We start from the raw sequence: 16769 nt of genomic DNA, 5'->3' as shown, positions 1-16769 counted from the left end.
CTTGGACCCGAATGCCTCAACACACGACTTTCCTTCTACACCCCGCCTCGCCAGCTTCGATTTTCCAACCAAGCCCTTGCCACCATTCCTCGCATCAACAAAACCACCATGGGAGGTAGATCCTTCTCCTACCTCGCAGCGAAAACCTGGAACTCACTCCCCGCCCACCTACGTCTCACACAGAAGCACCTAGCATTCAGAAAGCAACTTAAAACCTGGATATTCGACAAGTAACTCCCTCCCCTCCTCAAGCGCCTTGAGACCCTCTGGGTATGTAGCGCGCTATATAAATTTCTGACTTGACTTGACTTGACTTGTATTGCTTCACATAACAATAACATTTACAGAATATTACAGTGTTTATTATGCAATAATATAATGTACTTAAATTCATCAGTAAAGAGTAGTCTAGAATATTCCTCAACATGTAGCAAGGCATAGGCTGTTCCTTCTTCAGAATCAAGAGATAGGCATGATGGTTCAGGAATCCTTCATTATCATTTGATATATGGTCTCATATCTTAGACATTTTCTTCTGAATCTTACTAACCAATTATATGATAGCCTATAGGCTTGTATATAGGGCACTGTCATTTACACTTTAACATGGCTGTGTTGTCATTGTTTTAATAAGAACATCATTCACCACATACAGGCTAGATGTCAGTAAAGGTTTCTTGGATTCTATGGAAGAGACATGCAAACTTATGAAATAATAAGCAGAACTCAGAACCAGCACATGGATGGACGTATGTGTGTCTTTCAGTGTGATGATACAAGCTGTGTCTATCCGGTGACATAGCCATGGGTACATTTCTGGGCGTCGGTACTCAGATACGGTATGGAGGAGTTTCCGGTGCATGATGAAAGGTGTATCGCTTCAGTTTATTGATATCAGGATCCTCATAAGGTTGGTTGTCAAGCTTCTTACGCCAGCAAATGTCTTTGCTGCAAAACAGATGAAAAGGGAGTTAATGGTAAAAGCACTGCTTTGAAAGTGCTTTACACCAGTATCCATTGGTGGCACTCCCACAAAAGCATCAACAACAAACTCCTCACACTTACAACAATCTACGTCCTTCACTCTGAGAACCTACAACACTTGCTGCTCTACCACCCATTTCACTGGAGCTGAATCCAAGTCCCTAATATGAACTACCCTCTCTCCTACATCCACCCAGCACCCTTGCTCTGAACTGCTCCTTTCTCTATTATCAATGCACCAACTTATTCTTTTAAAGACATATTGTTCCCTCCCACAAAACCTTCATATCTGTAACAGAACTTTACACATGCAAGACAAAGCCTCAGAGTATTTTTGTGCTCACCCCTCAGACACAACCTCTTCCTATGACCACTTAACTGCTCCACCTTGATACCTGTTGGTATCAAGGCTTTCTTATCTGCTATCCTAAAATACCAGTGAATGTACCTGATTTACAAATCTTTTTTATGTGTAGATGTGACTGACTGTCGATTTACACGTCTTACTCAATGTCTCTACCATTGATAGGAATGTGAGGCCACAACAGTCATGCGCAGACCAGAATTTAGGTTCAAGAAGGGTCTTTCTTACAAACAAGGGTGGAGTACGGAAGGCAGCTGCTTTTTTAGGTCCCAGATCATGAGTGAGTATCTTAGTGGCAGAGAAGTGAGGTTCCCAGATCATGAGGGAGTATCTTAGTGGCAGCGAAGTGAGGTTCCAAGATCATGAGTGGGTATCTTAGTGGCAGAGAAGTGAGGTTCCCAGATCATGAGGGAGTATCTTAGTGGCAGAGAAGTGAGGTTCCCAGATCATGAGTGGGTATCTTAGTGGCAGAGAAGTGAGGTTCCCAGATCATGAGTGGGTATCTTAGTGGCAGAGAAGTGAGGTTCAGAGATCATGAGTGGGTATCTTGGTGGCAGAGAAGTGAGGTTTCCAGATCATGAATGGGCATCTTAGTGGCAGAGAAGTGAGGACTTTGCATGTCAGTACTGCCAGGTTCAGCACTAGGATTGCCACAAGGAAAATCTTCTGAATTAGAATAAGGAAGAAGGAAGAAATCGAGCATTGACCACCAGAGGTCGCAACTGCTATCCTTGTATTTCTCTGCTTTTGCAACCCTGGTCAGCATGCTTTGATGCAAACCTGAGTGTGTTTTAAGCAATACTACATGCTGTGACAAATCGAAATTGCACGGGTAACAGAAAACAAGCAATGGTAAAGACTTGCTTGCATGAGTAAATGTGGAATTGTAGCTGAGTTTAGCAATACTCAATGTACTAAGAGTGAATTGGCAGCTTGTATTCCCATTATCAGGCCAGTCATGATAATAGTGGTCTCTGGCCTAATGCAATTTTTTGCTTAAAAATATTTTTCACGCTAATGCACTTTTTTCTAACAAATGGGACAGATGCACAAAGCCATTAATGCGGTTGCAAACCCTGCGATTCACAAAATCAGTGTTTGTGATCACACAATGTATTTTTTCTATTTACTAAATCCAGTTTGCCATCTATTCTTAATCGCCATTACAAGGGCGTGAAAGAGGCATTCCGTCCTTCGTGCGAGTCACAATGGTATGTATCAATGGTTTGCTACTGCAGTTGCAGTTGCAAACCATTGATCAGCTACGGACACCTCGAAGGAGGTGGTAACTAATGCGCAAAAGGGAATATGTCCCCTGGGAACACCTTTCTCTTTGTGAATCCGGTCAGGCCACCTCCAGGAATGGCTTCGGGGGGAGTAAATTGCGGTATGCCTAATCAATATCCATTGGTCAGGCCGTTCGACAACTGGAGATTTTGTGATGCTACCTATTAGTACATAAATTAGTAAAATCAGAGGCATGTCATAAAAAGTTGGTACTCAATTTACAACCACTTTTTTTACCTGTATCTTAGAACACCAGGCCCAAAAGATTGCTGTCCTATGTGGATCGAATTCTGGTACAGTCATGGCTAGACCTATCTCTTTTTCGAATCAAAATTTACTTCTACTTCTCCTGGGTGCCAAATTCCAGAATAAGCCTGCCTAAATGTGATTATTTCCTAATGTGATTTCATTCCTATATGTATGAATATTAAGCAGCATTTACCTGAGACACAAAGACATATCGACCCAGGACACAGATAGACAAAGCGTATGGTCATACTTCAGCTGTGTTCACAGAAAAATCCCTACCTTTAGTGTGACAATTTAGTAATCTGCAAGAAATGTCCTTTAGCAAATAAACCATCTACAGTTGTGTTTTTACAAGATTTGTGATGGTGTTAAATATGAAGGTATTAGGATGAAATGAGACATGATATTAGATTTTCTGAATTTCCGTTGACGGCAAATGATTTCCGTTTCGATTATTTGCTTACAAATGAAACTTAGGTGGATGTCCTAGAATTCTGGCATAGATCTTGCGATCTGGGACTACGGAGAACCAAAGTCCTCCATCAGAACTTTATAAGGATTAGCATTCCCTTAGGAACTAATAGGGAACAACATTCCCTTGCGCTCCTGACACTACCAGTGTTTAAGGATGGGGTTCAGGTAATCACCACTATTTATGGAATTGTTTGCATGGTGTAGCCGGTAATTGTAACATATTGAAGTTTAGTAATTTAGTGATAGATGTTTGATGTTCTGGTAACATTGTAACAGATTAAAAATAAGTAATCAACACTGTATTATTAAGATATAGAATTAATATCTTTCCTACCCATGTTGAATTCAGTAGTTGTTGGTTGGGTGATATTTAATGTCATTCAGTCACCCACTTTGCAGAACTATATTCACCCACTGATGTTCTAATAGTGTGTTTATTTAGTTGGTCCAGAGTTATCTTTTGTGGACACTTCGCCAGATTGAGAAGATAATTGAGTAGTTCAGTCTAATAGTTTGTTAGGAAGAAGTAGTCCATGTGCATTTGATCTGTGAGGGGAATGCTGTCTTTTTAGGGGCTGTTGTTTCAGGCAATTCCTAAAGATAGGTAGGCAGGGTCAGATTGTTCGTAGGTGAGAATCTAGGAAACTCAGGCACCTTGACTGATTTTCGTCTGTGTTCATTCTGGCTTAGTCTGACTTGACATATTGCCCTGGAAGTGCTGGATTCAAGACTATGTGTAGAAGCGTAGTTTTGGTTCAGGTTGGTACTCCGCTGTTTTTCCTGTCCGTTTTGTGATGGGTGCGCAGGGGTTTGTAATGGGTTGTCTTGTTCTGCCAGGAGATTGTGGATTCTTAATTTACCATTAATTAGCAGCCACAAGTAAAGCATTTCGATAGTCGAGCCAACTTGTAATTAGTGGCTAGACCAAAGACTTTCTAGAAATCGAAATAAGCCAGAGAAAGACTTTTTTTTAGGTTTCGGAGACGCATAGTGGTAAAGCAAGTGCCACAGGTAGTGCTAACCTGATCTTTCATAGAAAGGGTTAGGTCGAGTTTGATACCCAAGTTTTTTACAACCTGTTTTGGTACTGGAGCAGGCCAAATTCCATGGGCCACCAGTCAAAACAGCAGAGCTCCCGCGCTTTGCCAAATAGTACTATCTTAATTTTCTCGCTGTTAATTGCAGACAGTTTTTGGTCATCCATGTGAGAAGTTGGCCTGATATATGATGCTCACTAGTTCTAGTGATCACCTTGTATCAGTCAAAACAACCCTTGTGGTGATTGGTTGTAAGTCAATCTTATAGACCAGCTATCCTAGTAGCGTGGACAAAAGCAGTCTTTAGGCTAAACTCTTTATGGCATGTGAAGCCAGCTGTTTTACCACATATAACCTTTGAATACCAAATGAAAAGGACACCACACAGGTAGTTATGAAAATAAACAGTTATTTATTAACTAACAACAGCTCTGAACTCTTTATGAGGTCAGAGGGCTAAGCACATGACAAACTCTTAGGAAAAATACATTTAAGTTGCACGATTTACAATGGTGCCCTAGGGGCACGACAAACCATATACTAGATAAATGGAATGCGAAAGTCAATTAAAGGAATGGAGCTGTCCAGAGGTTGTAGGATCGCTGGGACCACGCTATACTAACTTGAGGTAAGTAATAGGAGGCCCACGGAGCGCGTGTGCAGAGTGAACTCACACGCGAGATGCGTACAAACGTCTATGGACAGTACAGTTTAAAGAAAAGGTGAGTACCGACGTTCCTGACTAGGTAAGACTAAAAGAACAATGGAACTGGACACTAGGATAGTAAAGCTACCCCTGAGCACCGAAATGCTCGTGTTACCTCACCCACAGGCTGCGGGTGCATAGGTGCGAAGTCGTGTCGGGTTTCCGCGTCAAAGTCTATGGAGCCTTGAAGAAAGATGCTGCAGGCGACCAGGAGGAAGATGTCCGGTGCAATCCAAGGGTGGATTGTTGAAGAGAGGAACCTGAAAGCAGAGGGGACAATGTTCAAAGTCACTAGCCAGTGACTGGAGTGGAACCAGGAGTGGAACCAGATGTCGTTGTCGCGATCAGGTGAAGGTGGACGCTTGTCTCAGCAGCCACGTGGACCAGGCGGTGTCTTCGACGACCAGGATGGAGGCACGAGCTGTCCCACGCAGGCTCTCGCTGTCGGCGGTGTCGTCTCCGGATTCGGGTTCAACAGGCCTTGGCAAAGGCAACCCATGCGGTGAGTGGAAACGGCGACTGGAGTGGACCAGGAGGGCCCGGGGTGCTCCTCTTTTGGAAGGGAGCAAGGGCCAGTCTGGAGCAACCAGACCAGCAGCAAAGTTGTCGGTGTTCGTCGTCTAGGAGGCCACAAGCCAGCCGGCAAGTGACCAGACAACGCGTCGAGCAGCAGGCAAGCAGAAGGGCCCCACGCAGATCTCGTGGATGCTGGAGGGCTGGTCTTCGGTGCAGGAGCTGCTCGGGGTCGGGGCTTCTCAGTCCCCAGAGCACTTGGATGAGGATACCTCAGGAGTCGTGCTGGAGCGAAGTGCTGCTTCTTTCAAGATGGCCGGTCCCACGTGTCTCGTCGCACCCACGGGTCTCAGCTGTGCTGGAGTTGCAGGTAGAGGTCGGAGAGGTCTGGGAATCTGGGTCTCGTCGGGCTCTGAAGTCTGGATCCTTTGCAGGAAGACGACAAAGGGAAGTCGCGGTGCGCTGATGGTGCCTGCAGATGCAGGGTGGACACTCCTTGCCCACAAGGGAGATTCCTTCTGTCTTCTGTGGAGCAGAACGTCGAGGTCCAGAGTTTCTTCTTGTGAAGTTGATCAGGATAATCTAATTTGGAATAGGACCAGCTCCTACCTTTATTCTCCAAAAGGGGGCTGCACTACGACTAGGTCCCTCCTCTGGGTGGGACCAGGAAGGGGGGTGGTTACACCCCCTTTCCTTTGTCCGGTCTTGCGCCAGCTCTGGGGCTGGAGCGCCCCAGGAAGGATTAGTTACTTACCTGTAATCCTAGTTTTCTTCCAGGGGTATACTCATTAAAGTCATAAGCACTGAATTATCTCCGCCCATGAGCGGGGACCCGGAACACATAAACAATATACATATATATATGTAAATATAACCAAAAGTACATAGTACTAAGTAATTATACACATATACATGTATAATAACCATAATATGCAGCCTAACATTAACACATAGGCTAAACAAACCAAACCTTACACGTTCTGAAGCATGGAAATATGCTGTATATAAATGCAATAAACAGGCATGAGCCTAAAATGCATTTCATAAGCAATGAAAAACCTTTTATTTTCATCAAAGAACCTGTTGTAAACAGTTATTAGCCTAAAAAAGGCTGCATATGAAAAAATGTCTGTGTACAGAAAATCAGACTGGCACCCTGCCTTTAATGCCCCAGAGAATCTGCACACTTTGCCTTTAAGGCCTCCAGGAGAACTCTGTTCCCATCATGCCCCACAGGTGACAGTTAGGTCAGTTCTTTTGTACGCTACAGTAAACTTTAGCAGGAATCTGCACTTAAAACTATATTGAAACTTTAAACCTCAATGCTACTGCTCACCCGGGGAGCGGGAGGGTGCTTATGACTTTAATGAGTAAACCCCTGGAAGAGAACTAGGATTACAGGTAAGTAACTAATCCTTCTCTTCTAGGGGATACTCATTAATAGTCATAAGCACTGAATAGAGTAGCAAGCTCATACTCACCAGAAGCGGGCGAACAGATAAAAGCATAGTCATACTTTAAAATCATAGTGTTTAACTAGTATTAGCAAACAAATTTCTGAGTGATGCTTGTCCCACTTGTGCATTAGTCTGCGCATCAGAATCCAAACAGTAATGGCGTGTAAACGTATGCACTGAACGCCAAGTAGCTGCTTTACATATCTCTGACATAGCCACATTCCTAAGGAGAGCTGTGGTAGAAGCTTTTCCCCTCATAGAATGAGCCCTAGGTCTACCTGATAAAGACTTGTGGGCTAGCTGATAAGCCAGTAAGATACATGACACTATCCACCTAGAAATGGATCTCTTGGATGCTGCCAAACCAGTATTTGTAGGACCATAGTTCACAAACAGACGGTCCGTCTGTCTCAAAGACTTTGTTTTATCTAAGTAAAATTTCAAAACCCTTTTTAGATCTAATGAATGTAAAGTCTGTTCTGCCGGACTTGAAGGGTTCGGAAAGAAAGTAGGCAATGTTATGGATTGGTTAATATGAAAATCCGACACCACCTTAGGTAGGAAAGCAGGATGAGTCCTGAGCACCACTCTGTTTCCATGAAAAACTGTGTACGGTTCATTGCAACACAAAGCCTGGATTTTGCTCACCCTACGAGCAGAAGTGAAAATCTTTCTGGGGGCATTTTACACTATTAGATTAATTGGGAATTAGTCAGAGGCACTCTAACACCCCTCTCCACACTATCTCAGCTTTCCTTCGCCAGCCGCTTTCATTGATTGCAGGCGGCGGCAGGCGCCATCTTGGGTGTGGGCTGGGGCTGCGCTCTAGTCGCGCTGGCCTCCCGCCCTCCCAGACTACTTAGCTGGCCGTTTTCAGTCGGTCGCTGCCTTTCTGAGCTCTCCCTTGTGTGAGCACCAGGGCTGCGAGCTACCTGAGACCAGTACCTTCATTGCTGTTTTAAATGTGATTGCACTTCGTTTTTAATTTCACTTTTAACCTCGTGCTGAAAATCTTTCTGGGGGCATTTTACACTATTAGATTAATTGGGAATTAGTCAGAGGCACTCTAACACCCCTCTCCACGCTATCTCAGCTTTCCTTCGCCAGCCGCTTTCATTGATTGCAGGCGGCGGTGGGCGCCATCTTGGGTGTGGGCTGGGGCTGTGCTCTAGTCGCGCTGGCCTCCCACCTCCTCACGGCCTATAAATGAGCACTATTAACAGACGGCGCAGCGGGCTGGCGCAGCGGGCGCGCGCCGAAGCCGCGCCAAAGCCAAGCCCGTCTGCGCCCGTCTGCGGCCGGACACGGCCCAGGGCCTTAACCCCTGGTCCCCGACTGCTGTACTCACCCCTGTACTTAAGAGAGCTGAATCCTGGTAAAGCTCATCAGGATTGTACCCCCGTCTCTCTCACTACTGTGATGGACACTAGCCCCCCCCCCGTCCAAGCTGCTGCTATCAACTTCCTCATTCTCATCCACTAGCCCATCTAGATCCTAATTATGTCCCGTCACATGTTCCACACAACGCACTTCCGCATGGTTGTCGAGCCGCGCTTATCAACACGCGCTCACTTCCATGCCACAGTTTTCAGATTAAGGAGTTTATCATCGCTCATAACTTAGATTTACTATTTGCCACAGAGACATGGGCAGATGCCGGCTCAGGTCCGGATTTTTGCGACGCTATCCCGGATGGATATAGCCTCGCTAGACATGATAGGCCCATAGGAAGAGGTGGTGGCCTTGCAATTATTTATAAGGACAAATACCGTACCACACTCGACCCTATAAACTCTGCTAATTGTGAGTCAGCTGCCTTTGCTATTAGCATTAACCCCAAGCAAGCCCTAAAGGGTATAATATTATACCGACCCCCAGGCCCTCGTAACGCCTTTTTCTCCACTCTCTCTGACCTGAATGACAACGTCGTCGGTTCAGAAAATGATACGATACTCGGAGATTTTAATTTTCATTTGGAAGAGAAGAATAATTCTGATACAATTCAACTAACTACTGACCTCTCTAATCTAGGACTTCACCAATTAGTTAAGGGCATTACACATCAAGCTGGACATACCCTTGATGGTCTGTTCACCAACGATCCTGACATCTCTGTGCTGGAAATTATTCCCATCACGTGGTCAGACCACAGGGCTATCATATTTCAGCAAAATATACGGGCCTTACATCCTTCACTTCCCAGACCCCGAACTAGGGTGGGGACGCGTGCTTGGAAAAACGCTGACATTCCTCAGATGCTAGATTCCCTTGCCTCCTCCCTTCTCAGGGAGGAAATTTCTCAGCATTATCAGCTATAGATTTCCAAGATTGGATCCGAAGTGCCGCCGATCTAGTGGCCCCAGAGAAACTCATGAGACCTAACAGAGCATCTCCTTCGGCTGCCTGGTATAATGAAGATTTAAGACTTCACCGCCAACACTGTAGGAATCTAGAAAGGCGCTGGAGGAAAGCTTACTGCCCCATAGCCAGACAAATTTATAAAGATGCCCTTATGACTTACAAAAAGGCGATTGTGGCTCGAAAAACGGTCTTTTTTTCGGCACAAATTGAAACCGCTGCCAACTCTGCCAGAGAGCTGTTCTCCGTTGTCACGACTCTGTCCACCCCCCCCCCCTCTGGCCCTGGGGTTGAGCCCTCACAGACCTTTTGTAATGAGCTATCCACCTTCTTCACCACAAAGGTGGCAGATATATATGCTTCATTTGAAGGTGATATCAAAACTGAACATAGAGGCGGTATTGTGAAAGAAGTACCTTCTCATCATAATTATGACTCTTTTTTATGTTTTTCACCTGCCTCACATGATGACGTTATCACTCTCATCTCCTCAATTAAATCGGGCTCCCCTCTGGACCCCTGCCCTCCCTCTGTGATGCAAAAACTCACAGAAGTGATCTCACGCCCCCTTATGGAGATCTGCAACACTGCATTTCAGACAGGCCAATTTCCTAGTATATGGAAGAAGGCTGTTACAAAACCCCTTCTGAAAAAACCCTCCCTAGACCCCACAGCCGTCGCCAGCTATAGACCCATTGCGTGTCTGCCCTTTCCCGCCAAAGTATGCGAATCCATGATGAATAGACAGCTTTCAGAGTTCGTTGAGAACCACCAACTTCTTGATGAAACGCAGTTTGGCTTTAGGAAAGGGCATGGGACAGAGACCGCCCTGATAAAGGCCTCTGACGAGATCAGGGCGATCATGGATCAGGGAGGGGCGGCTGTCCTCATCCTTTTGGATTTGTCAGCGGCCTTTGACACGGTCGACCATGCCACCCTAGTCGACCGTGTCACAGCTCTGGGCATAAGCGGTCTGGCCAAGGATCTCATTTCATCTTTCCTGGCAGACCGTACCCAGACAGTAAGGCTGGGAGATTTCTACTCACCCACTTCTGCACTCCCTTGTGGAGTTCCACAAGGTTCCTCGCTAAGTCCCATGCTATTTAACATTTATGTTGCGGACTTAGCGAGGGTAATAAAGGCACATGGAGTACGGCTTACATCTTATGCAGATGATACCCAGCTGGTCCTGGGTATCCACAATGACGGCTGCACTGTTGCAGCCAACTTCCAGAGAGCTATGCTTGAGGTCAGTACCTGGATGGCCTCGAATTGTCTTAGGCTCAACTCGGACAAGACCGAGGTTATGACCTTTGGAAAACTCTCTCCAGAATGGTCTTCTAACTGGTGGCCGGAAAAGCTCGGCCAACCACCTGTCCCAGTGGAAAAAGCCAGAAACCTGGGAGTCATTTTTGATAGCAAGTTGGTTTTTGACCTCCATACAAACAAGGTTGTGTCGTCTTCATTCTTTATTCTGAAAAAGATTAAGAAGTTGCTGCCTTATCTCCCTCCCTCAGCTGGGAAGACTTTGGTTTCTACCTTAGTCTTCTCCAAAATGGATTATGGAAACGCTCTCTTCCTTCACACCCAGAAGCGTGTCATAACAAAGCTGCAATCCATCCAGAATGCGGCCGCCAGGATTCTCCTGAGCATTCCTCGCCGCAACTCCACCACTCTTGGCATTTGTCAACTCCACTGGCTGAGAGTTGAGAGCCGCATTAAATTCAAGGCCCTCTGTATTGCATATAAGGCAGTACACGGCATAGGACCCAGGTTCCTGACGGAAGCTTTTCAGCCATATACTCATAGACGGCAATTAAGACCGGCCAATACCAGCCTCCTCACTGTGCCACGTACAAGAACGGTCACCTGGAGAGACAGACGTTTCCTGGTGGCTACCCCAAAACTTTGGAATCTTTTACCACATTCCATCAAAACTGCCCCGAACCTGATGAGCTTCCGCAGGCTCTTAAAAACGTGGTTATTTAACCAGTAAGAGGATGACTGACCCAGTAGCTCCACAGCGCCGAGACACCCCAGGGTATTTGTTGCGCTATAAAAATCACGTAAATAAATAAATAAATAAATGATGGCCACCAGGAACGCTACTTTCCAAGACAGGTGTTGCAAAGACGCTTTATGTATCGGCTCAAATGGGGGACCCATTAATTTAGTCAATACCACATTAAGCTCCCAAGGTGGAGACGGAGACCTGATTGGAGGATAAACCTTTCTTAACCCTTCCAGAAAATCCTTCACCACAGGCATTCGAAAGAAAGATATCTGTGTTGGCGATTTTCTATAAGCAGTTATTGCAGCAAGATGGACTTTGATGGAATTAAACGGCAAACCAGATTCAGCAAGGTAAAGAAGATAAGGCAAGATCACCTTTTCTTGACCATGAATAGCGTCCAGACCCTTACTCTGACACCAAAGGTAAAAGCGTTTCCACTTAAATCCGTAGGATTGTCTCGTAGAAGGCCGCTTTGCCTCCTTAAGGAGGTTCATACACTCCGGATTCAGCTGTAAGTGCCCGTACTGGATGACTTCAGGAGCCATGCTGCCAAGCGCAGGGAGGGCAGATTGGGATGAAACACTTGCCCCTTCTGCTTGGACAGAAGATCCGGGCGACACGGCAATCTCCTGTGCAGTGTTATTGACAACTGGAGGAGATCTGGGAACCACCACTGGCATGGCCACTCTGGGCAAATCAGTATCATTCTGGAGTGAGTCTTGTACAGCCGATTGATCACTGCTGGTATCAACGGTGTCGGTGGAAAGGCGTACAGCAAATTTTGACACCAATCTATCAAAAGGGCATTCCCTTGAGACCCTTTCTGGTAGAACCTGGACGCGAAGACGGGGCATTTTGCGTTTGCCGCGTCTGCGAACAGATCTATGTCTGGTGTTCCCCAATCCTGGAAAATGCTGTGCGCGACGTCTTCGTTGAGAACCCAGTCGTGCGCTTCGACGAAGTCTCTGCTGAGGTCGTCCGCCTGTGAGCTGAGACTCCCCGGTAGGTGAATTGCTGTTATGGACAGGTCTTATGGTCTGGGCTTCTATGGAAAGAGTCCTGGATCTGGTACCCCCTGCTTGTTTAAGTAATACATTGTAGTTGTATTGTCTGTTTGCACCATGAGGGACCGAGTCTGTAGAGATGGAGCCAGGGACTTGAGAGCAAGATGGACCGCTCTGAGTTCGAGTAGATTGATGTGATATCCTTTCTCGAAGTCTGACCATAGCCCTTGTACCTGCAGAGGGCCCATATGCGCCCCCTAGCCTTGGAGAGAAGCATCTGTTATCAGAGTCTGCGTTGGTGGGTCCTGATGAAAAGGGACTCCCTTCATCACATGCACCTTCTTCATCCACCACCGGCTGGAATCTTTTGCAGACTGTTGGAGATAAATCCGGTCCTCCCAGCATCCCGTCCTCTGTTGCCACTGATCTTCCAGACACTGTTGTAGAGGACGCATCTGCAAACGTGCGTTTGGCACGATGAAAATGCACGACGCCATTGACCCCAGGAGAGAGGACACTTGCCGAACTGTCGGACGTGCAGTTTGAAGGAGAAGTAGACACTTCGCTCTGATGGATGACCACCTCTCCTCCGAAGGACACACGTTTTCTACTTCTGTGTCCAACTGAGCACCCAGGTATTGGATCTTCTGGGTGGGGTTCATTATGGACTTCTTGTAGTTGACTTGCAGACCCAACTTGTACATGAGCTGAAGACAAATCGACAGATGTTCCTCTAGAAGCGATGGGGATGAACTCTTCAGAAGCCAGTCGTCTAAGTACGGATATATGAAAATCCACCTCTTTCGAAGACAAGCCGCCACTACAGCCATACATTTTGAAAATGTCCTGAGAGCTGATCTCAGGCCAAAAGGGAGCACTGCGTACTGATAATGACGAGCCGCCACTTGAAACCTGAGAAATCTGCGATGTTTTCTGGATACCGGAATATGAAAATAAGCGTCCTTTAGATCGATGGAGCACATCCAATCCCCTTGGTGAAATTGAGGGAAGATCTGGTGAAGAGCCAGCATTCGAAATCTCTCCTTCCGAATGAATTTGTTCAGTCGCCTCAAATCCAGAATGGGTCTGAACTCTGTGACTGGACCTTTTTTCTGTACGAGAAAGAATCGAGAGTACAGGCCTTGACCTCTCTGCTGGAAAGGAACTGGTTCTATGGCCTTCTTCTTCAAGAGGACGTTCGCCTCCTGTTGCAAGCGCTTTATATTCCACTGTACCATCTTTAGAGGGCGCATGACAGGGGGTGGCTTCTTGAATCTCAAAAGGTACCCGTTCCGAATGACATCCAGCACCCATCTGTCCTTCGTGATCTGTTTCCACTCGTCCAGATAACGCACAATACTTCCTCCAACCGGAGTGGGACACGGTTGTAGAGGAAGCATCCGTTCATTGTTTCTGAGGCTGTTTGGCAGCAGATGACTGCTGCCTATTTCCATTGCCTCTGCCCCATCCAGGCCGCCGCTGCTGGAATTGCGACCTTTGTTGATTCTGGCCTTGATTTTGCGAAGACCAATTCGTTTGTTGGCTCCTTTGCTGAAAATATCTCTTGTCATAGGGACGAAAAGTACCCGACGTTTAAATTCTTTTTTCCTCTCAAGGCCTACGGCCTTAAGAGTGTCCAACTCCACCTTCATTTTAGACATCTCTTCGTCTGCATGAGATCCAAACAGAGTTGAACCATTAAAAGATAATTGACCATTTTCCTCTGTGCCTCTGGCTTTAGCCCCGTAAGGCGAAGCCAAGCTGTACGTCTTGCGCAAACACCGTGTGCATAACCATGAGCAGACAAGTCCGCCGCATCAGCAGCCGCGCTAATGCTCTGGTTATCCAACAATCCTCCTTCCTCCACTATTTCCAGGAAGTCTTTCTGATCCTCCTTAGGGAGTTTATCTGCAAAACGAGCCACTGAATCCCAGAGCAGACGGTCATAGCGGCCCAATAGAGCAGCCGCACTGGCCACTCGCATGACCGATCCTGAGGTATTGCACATTCTTCGCCCCAAGGAATCCATACTCTTACTATCCTTTTCAGGTGGAGCAGAAGAGGTAGATGCTGCCAAATGCGCCTTTCTGACTGCCGCTACAATCAGGGAGTCTGGTGGTGGGTCAGATCGCAAAAACATTGGGTCTTCCTCTGGAGCCTTGTACTTCTTCGCAATCCTAGAAGGACCTGAACCCACCATGGCCGGAGTTAGGAATGTCCTCATTGCTGGTTCTATCAACCCGGGCACTAACGGCAGAAGAGGCCTGCCAGTCGTCTTGTGATGCAGAGTTTCGAAGATGACTGACGTTGCTACCTGGGGAACTGCCATTTTGATGCTGAATTTACTCGCTCCACGACATAATACATCATTAAATGTGCTTAAATGGTCTACTGGAGACACTCTGGAAGGTGGAGTAGAAAATATAGTTGGAGAATAGTCTCCATATGAAGATTTTGAAGAAGATGAAGACGATGTAGAAGATGGAGTAGGAGTTCTACATCTTCTCTGAGGAGTTGCCGATCGCTGCCTCCTACGCTCCCTTGAACGAGATTTCTCTCTCACTAAGGATCTTGAGCGTGATCTTCTATGCAGTTCCGCCCGAGGGACCGGAGCTCTCTCCCCCATTATCGGACGCATCTTCCAATGCCTTAAACTTTCCAACCACCTCGGTGACAAGTTAATAGGCCGCTCTGTATGCTCAGGTGAAGCTTCAGGCGACACCTGCACAATATTCAGCTCTGCGGAAGACTTGGAAGCTCTAGAAGCTGCACTGTGTTCAGAAACCAATGAACCAGACGGAGTCCGCTGTCTGGGCACCAACTGTCTGTCATCTGACACCTGCCCTGAGGTTGAGCCCGAATGAGCCACCACAGAAGAGTCCTGGTGCACTATCTCTTGCCCCACTGCAGATCTGTTGTCTTGCTGATCATGTGGGGAAGTCTCCACTCTAGGTTCGGGACTTATTTCTGACCTCGACAAAGACCTAATTGAGGTCTGGGAGGCTGGTCTTGATAGTCTCGACTCCGACCTATGTTCAGGTGGGGGAGACCTAGACACTCCATGCTTCGAGCCCGAAGCATGCTTCGACGTCGACCTACGTCGCGATGGAGACCTTGACCTTCTCTTTTTAGGTCTCGATGTCAAATCCTTCGACGTCATTCTTTCTCTCGACGTCGACCTTTTCCTCGACGACGACGTCTGTCTCCCTCTCGACCTCGGTCTATCCTTCGAAGTCGACCGATGACTCTTTCTCGACGTCGACCCTTTATCCTTCGACGCCGACCCTTTATCCTTCGACATCGACACACGATCCTTCGACGTCAGACATCTCTTGTCCCTCGACGTTGACCTCAAACGATCCTTCAACGTCGAGCGTTGCACGCCCGATGTCGTCCTCACTGCAATCGACACCAATTGCCTCGACGTCGAAAAGGATTTTGACGGCGACTGCCTCACCGGCGATGTCCTCGACGTCGATGGAGCTCTCTTCGACGCCGACCTGGTTCTCGACGCCGAGCGCACCTTTTTTGACGGCGACGCTCCCTGGAGTCGATGTTTCTTAGTTCTACCTTCTGGATACGCTGATCTTCGACGTTTAGGCTGAGAAGATGGCTTAGCAGATGATAATAGGCCTTAAGAACTCTTCTCACCACGGTTTTCTCTCTCCAGAAGGCCCAGCAACCTCATTTTCTCTCTTTCTTTTAAAGTTCTATTTGAAAGGTTGAGGCAGTGATAACATTCTTCCACCTTATGAGAAGCTGGAAGACACACCACACAAACAGAGTGTGGGTCAGTTTTCGACATCTTCGTCCCACAGGAAGGACATTTGTAAAATAAAGGTGACATTCTGACTAAAAAACACCAACAGCTTAGTCAGAAAAGGATAACAAACCACCACCAAAGCTATATTTTGTCAAAAAAAGGCAAGAAAAACCAAGTTCTGACAGAAAATACTTCAAATGAGCAGAGCTCAAGTTCCAGGCTCCTCACAGAACAAGCCGGAAAAAAGAACTGACCTAACTGTCACCTGTGGGGCATGATGGGAACAGAGTTCTCCTGGAGGCCTTAAAGGCAAAGTGTGCAGATTCTCTGGGGCCTTAAAGGCAGGGTGCCAGTCTGATTTTCTGTACACAGACATTTTTTCATATGCAGCCTTTTTTAGGCTAATAACTGTTTACAACAGGTTCTTTGATGAAAATAAAAGGTTTTTCATGGCTATGCATTTTAGGCTCATGCCTGTTTATTGCATTTATATACAGCATATTTTCATGCTTCAGAACTTGTAAGGTTTGGTTTGATTAGCCTATGTGTTAATGTTAGG

At 46.6% G+C, this 16769-nt stretch overlaps 1 protein-coding gene across 1 annotated transcript in view; it reads right to left on the bottom strand.

Moving 5' to 3' along the window:
- Positions 1 to 319: 319 nt before the first annotated feature.
- LOC147729871 (uroplakin-3b-like) overlaps positions 320 to 16769 on the bottom strand; it is a 187924-nt gene continuing 171474 nt past the window's right edge. The window contains exon 6 of the mRNA XM_086954045.1: positions 320 to 948. Coding sequence (XP_086810171.1) covers positions 831 to 948 — 118 coding nt within the window. The 3' untranslated portion in view covers positions 320 to 830. The remainder of the gene's footprint in view (positions 949 to 16769) is intronic.

This window comes from Lissotriton vulgaris, chromosome 2_1 (genome assembly GCF_964263255.1).
Source record: "Lissotriton vulgaris chromosome 2_1, aLisVul1.2, whole genome shotgun sequence".
In the NCBI taxonomy this organism is placed as follows: domain Eukaryota; kingdom Metazoa; phylum Chordata; class Amphibia; order Caudata; family Salamandridae; genus Lissotriton; species Lissotriton vulgaris.
The sequence above is the reverse complement of the archived record's forward strand: the minus strand, read 5'-3'. Positions and strand labels throughout refer to the sequence as shown.